Source organism: Salvelinus sp. IW2-2015, unplaced genomic scaffold, assembly GCF_002910315.2.
Source record: "Salvelinus sp. IW2-2015 unplaced genomic scaffold, ASM291031v2 Un_scaffold8542, whole genome shotgun sequence".
In the NCBI taxonomy this organism is placed as follows: Eukaryota; Metazoa; Chordata; class Actinopteri; order Salmoniformes; family Salmonidae; genus Salvelinus; species Salvelinus sp. IW2-2015.
Window position 1 is genome coordinate 14,798 of NW_019949801.1, and position 3,803 is coordinate 18,600.

The 3,803-nt window shown below is 37.8% G+C and overlaps 1 protein-coding gene across 1 annotated transcript; it reads left to right on the plus strand.

Moving 5' to 3' along the window:
• The first annotated feature begins 284 nt into the window (after window positions 1–284).
• Window positions 285–3,797, plus strand: LOC112079579 (microfibril-associated glycoprotein 4-like). Its single transcript, XM_024145487.2, is given in 4 exon segments — window positions 285–339; window positions 342–416; window positions 419–454; window positions 3,452–3,797. Coding segments are annotated over 4 exon segments (402 nt in total). The 5' UTR covers window positions 285–299; the 3' UTR covers window positions 3,703–3,797.
• Window positions 3,798–3,803: the final 6 nt, after the last annotated feature.

Genomic DNA, 3,803 nt, shown 5'->3' on the forward strand with positions numbered 1-3,803 from the left:
GAATCAATCTCTCTCTTAATCTGTCAATTAAACAATCTCTCCTAAATCAGCTTGTCAGAGCCGACAGGATGGATCAGTGAACTTCCACAGAAGTGGGATCAGTAAGAGTGGTTTGGGAGCGCAGCTGGAGAGTACGCTGCTTAAGAACGGTTTAACTTCTAGCCAACAGAACGTTCTCCTCCTAGAACCTGTTCTACCAATGACTTCATCCGTTTGTCTAGTCATTCAAGGCCATTTGTCATTGTATTCAGACAACACGTGAATTGCTATGTTGATCTCATTCTCCAGGGCTGGAGACGATGCATCTCCTGACTATGAAAGGAACCTATGAGCTGAGGGTGCCATGGAGGACTTTGAGGGGAATAAGGTCTATGCTCAGTACTCTTCCTTCTCCGTTGGACCAGAGGCTGAAGGATACCTGCTAACACTGGCTCATTCAAAGATGGAGGAGCAGGTGGGGACAATTATATTGTCCAAGAAAAAATAACAGAAAAAAAGTCTAAGAAAATAGTCCAAGATATACTGTAGCCAGATATACTGTAGTACCAGAATATAGTCAAATGATATACTGGTAGTACCAGAATATATCCAATAATATACTAGGTAGTACCAAATATACGTATACCAAATATAGATCCAATATATGCACCAGAAATAATGCACCAGAATATAGTCCAAGAGTATAGTACATAAGAATATAGTCCAAGAATACAGTACCAGAATATAGTACCAGAATATTAGTACCCGAATATAGTCCACGAGTATAGTACCAAGTATAGTACCAAAATATTATAGCACTAGAATATAGTCCAAGAGTATAGTCACAGATATAGTTCCAAGAATACTAGACCAGAATATATACACGCATATAGCACCTGAATATAGTCCAATATATAGTACAGAATATATACCATAATATAGCATAAAAGTATAGCACTAGAATATAGTCCAAGAATAAGTACCAGAATAGTACCAAGAATATAGCTACCAGAATATAGTCCAAAGATATAGTACCATAATATGTCCAAGATTTATAGTACAAAGAATATACCAGATATTGCACCTTAATATAGTCCAAGAATATAGTACCAGAATATAGTCCAATATGTATAGTACCAGAATATAGTACCAGAATATAGTCCAAGATATAGTACCCTATAATAAGTACATAATATAGCACAGAAATAAGTCCAAGAGTATATACCAGAATATAACCGTAATATAGCACTAGAATATAGTCCAAGAGTATAGCACAGACCATAGTCCAAGAGTATAGTACGCTAGAATATACACCGGAATATAGCAACTAAATATAGTCCAAGAATATAGTACCAGATATAGTCCAATAGTATAGTACCAGAATATTAGCACTAGAATATAGTCCAAGAGTATAGTACCAGAATATAGTACCAGAATATAGTCCTAGAGTATGTACGCAGAACAGTACCAAAGAAAATCCAAGAAAATCTTCAACAAGGTTCATTACCTAGGATGCACGATATATCGGGTGAACATATCGGAATCGCTGATATTAAACTAAAAATGCCATTCATCGGTTCGGCGCGTTATGTGTTTCATCCATTGTGTAAGTAAGCATCATTGGTCTACGCACTTCTGGGGTAGCTAGCATTAGCTTGGGTACTTACTAGCATCCATACAAACCAGCCTGAAACAATTACCAGTAGAAACTGCAGTCATTTTCATTTTTCTTGGGAATGATTAGATTCCTTGTGATTAGTATTACTAGGTTCCACTTGTTGTTCGCCTATTGAAATTGAATTCATTCATGAAAATAAATAAGCTAGCCAGCATCTTTAACTCTGATTGCACAAAGCTAACGTTTATAAGCAGCCAGCTAGCTTCATCTGCTATGAGGCTCGACCGACCTCGGGTTATGAGTTGTTGAAGCTAGCCAACAATAAGGATTAGGCACAATAGTGCATTTCGGTTTGCCTTCAAAATAAAGTATTCATTGACAGTAATGCAAAAGTAAATAAAATAGTAGAATGATGACATACTTTATTGAAGGCTAACCGCAAAGCCACTATTGTGGTTTAATCCTTATTGTTGGCTAAGTTCACATAGATGGTCGACGAATAATCAAATAAGAAACGTCTTATAATTAGGTTATTTTAGATGATGGACACCTAGTATATAAGTTACTATGTAACTAAAGCTACTGAAACAGATTTAGCTAGCAACTATAGCTACTGAAATAGTGTTAGCTAGGTAACTAAAGCTACTGAAATAGATGTTAGCAAGCGAACTATAGCTACTGAAATAGATGTTAACAAGCAACTAAAGCTACAGGAAATAAGATGTTAGCTAGCGAACTATAGCACTGAAATAGATGTTACTAGCAACTAAGCACGAAATAGGAGTTAGCTAGCGAACTAAACTACTGAAAATAGATGTAGCTAGCGAACTAAAAGCTACTGAAATAGATGTTAGCTAGCGAACTATAGCTACTGAAATAGATGTTAGCTAGCTAACTATAGCTACTGAAACAGATGGTTGTTTTGCTGTGTTTTTGGGGAAGAACATTGTTCGCTAGCTAACATTGTTTGCATCCATGAGCTAGCTAGCTTTTTTTAATGACCAGCACTGTAGGTGCGCGAGACAACTTTACCAGCTTCATACATAGCATACTTATCGATGAATTGTTGTGACATATGAAATACGAGTGATAGTGTAATCAATGTGTAATAACTATGTAAAAAAAATGATGAACGCCTTAAATTATTATGTGACGTGCAGTCATATTCAGGTCCTGATTGGTCAACAAGCCTAATTGACACGTCAAATAGTGTTAAATAGTGTATTTTTTTACACTCAAAGACCCAAACGGCGTTCCATACAAATCCTGGTTGAGAATGAAACGACTGAACAAATGAACAACGAAACAGCACAGCAAGTAAGTGAAAGAAATAGGTTTTGATTGCGTTTTTCTGGAAATGGGGACATACGTAAATGCCAACAAAATAACTTTTTGGTCAGTGTGGTGTGTGTATGTAACCTTTTATTTAACTAGGCAAGTCAGTTAAGAACAAATTCTAATTTACAATGACAGCCTACCCCGGCCAAACCCAGACGATGCTGGGACAATTGTGCGCCGCCATATGGGACTCTCAATCACGGCCGGATGTGATACAGCCTGGACTCGAACCAGGGACTCCAGTGACGCCACTTGCACTGAGATGCAGTGCCTTAGACCGCTGCGCCCATGTGTGTTAACTATTTAACTGTACTAGAATGCTTAAAAGGCCGCAAACATTTATTATATCGGTTATCTGCATCGGTATCGGGTTTTTTTGGGCAAGGAAAATATCGGATATCGGTATCAGCCAGAAATGTAATATCGGTGCATCACTAGTTCATACCTATAGCTGGTGTAAGTATTATCATTAGGTTACCTAGAGTCCTTATTTATCTCCTCTGTTCTTCTCCTCAGGAGATTCTCTGGTTTATCACAATGGTCAGAAATTTACAACGTTAGATAAAGACCAGGACCTTCATGCCGCCAACTGTGCCCAGGTGTACTACGGAGGATTTTGGCACAACGACTGCCATTTTACAAACCCCAATGGGATATATGCATGGGGCGAGTCTACCTTTGGTATTGGCATCAACTGGCAAACATGGAAAGGCTTTACATACTCCCTGAAAGCCATCACCATGAAGATCAGACCAGCACCGGCATAGAAGTCAATCATTTCTAACACAATTGTAAAATCTGATTTTTCAATAACAATTACTGTCATACAAACATTTCCAGCACATGCACATATTCCATTTATAAGGGG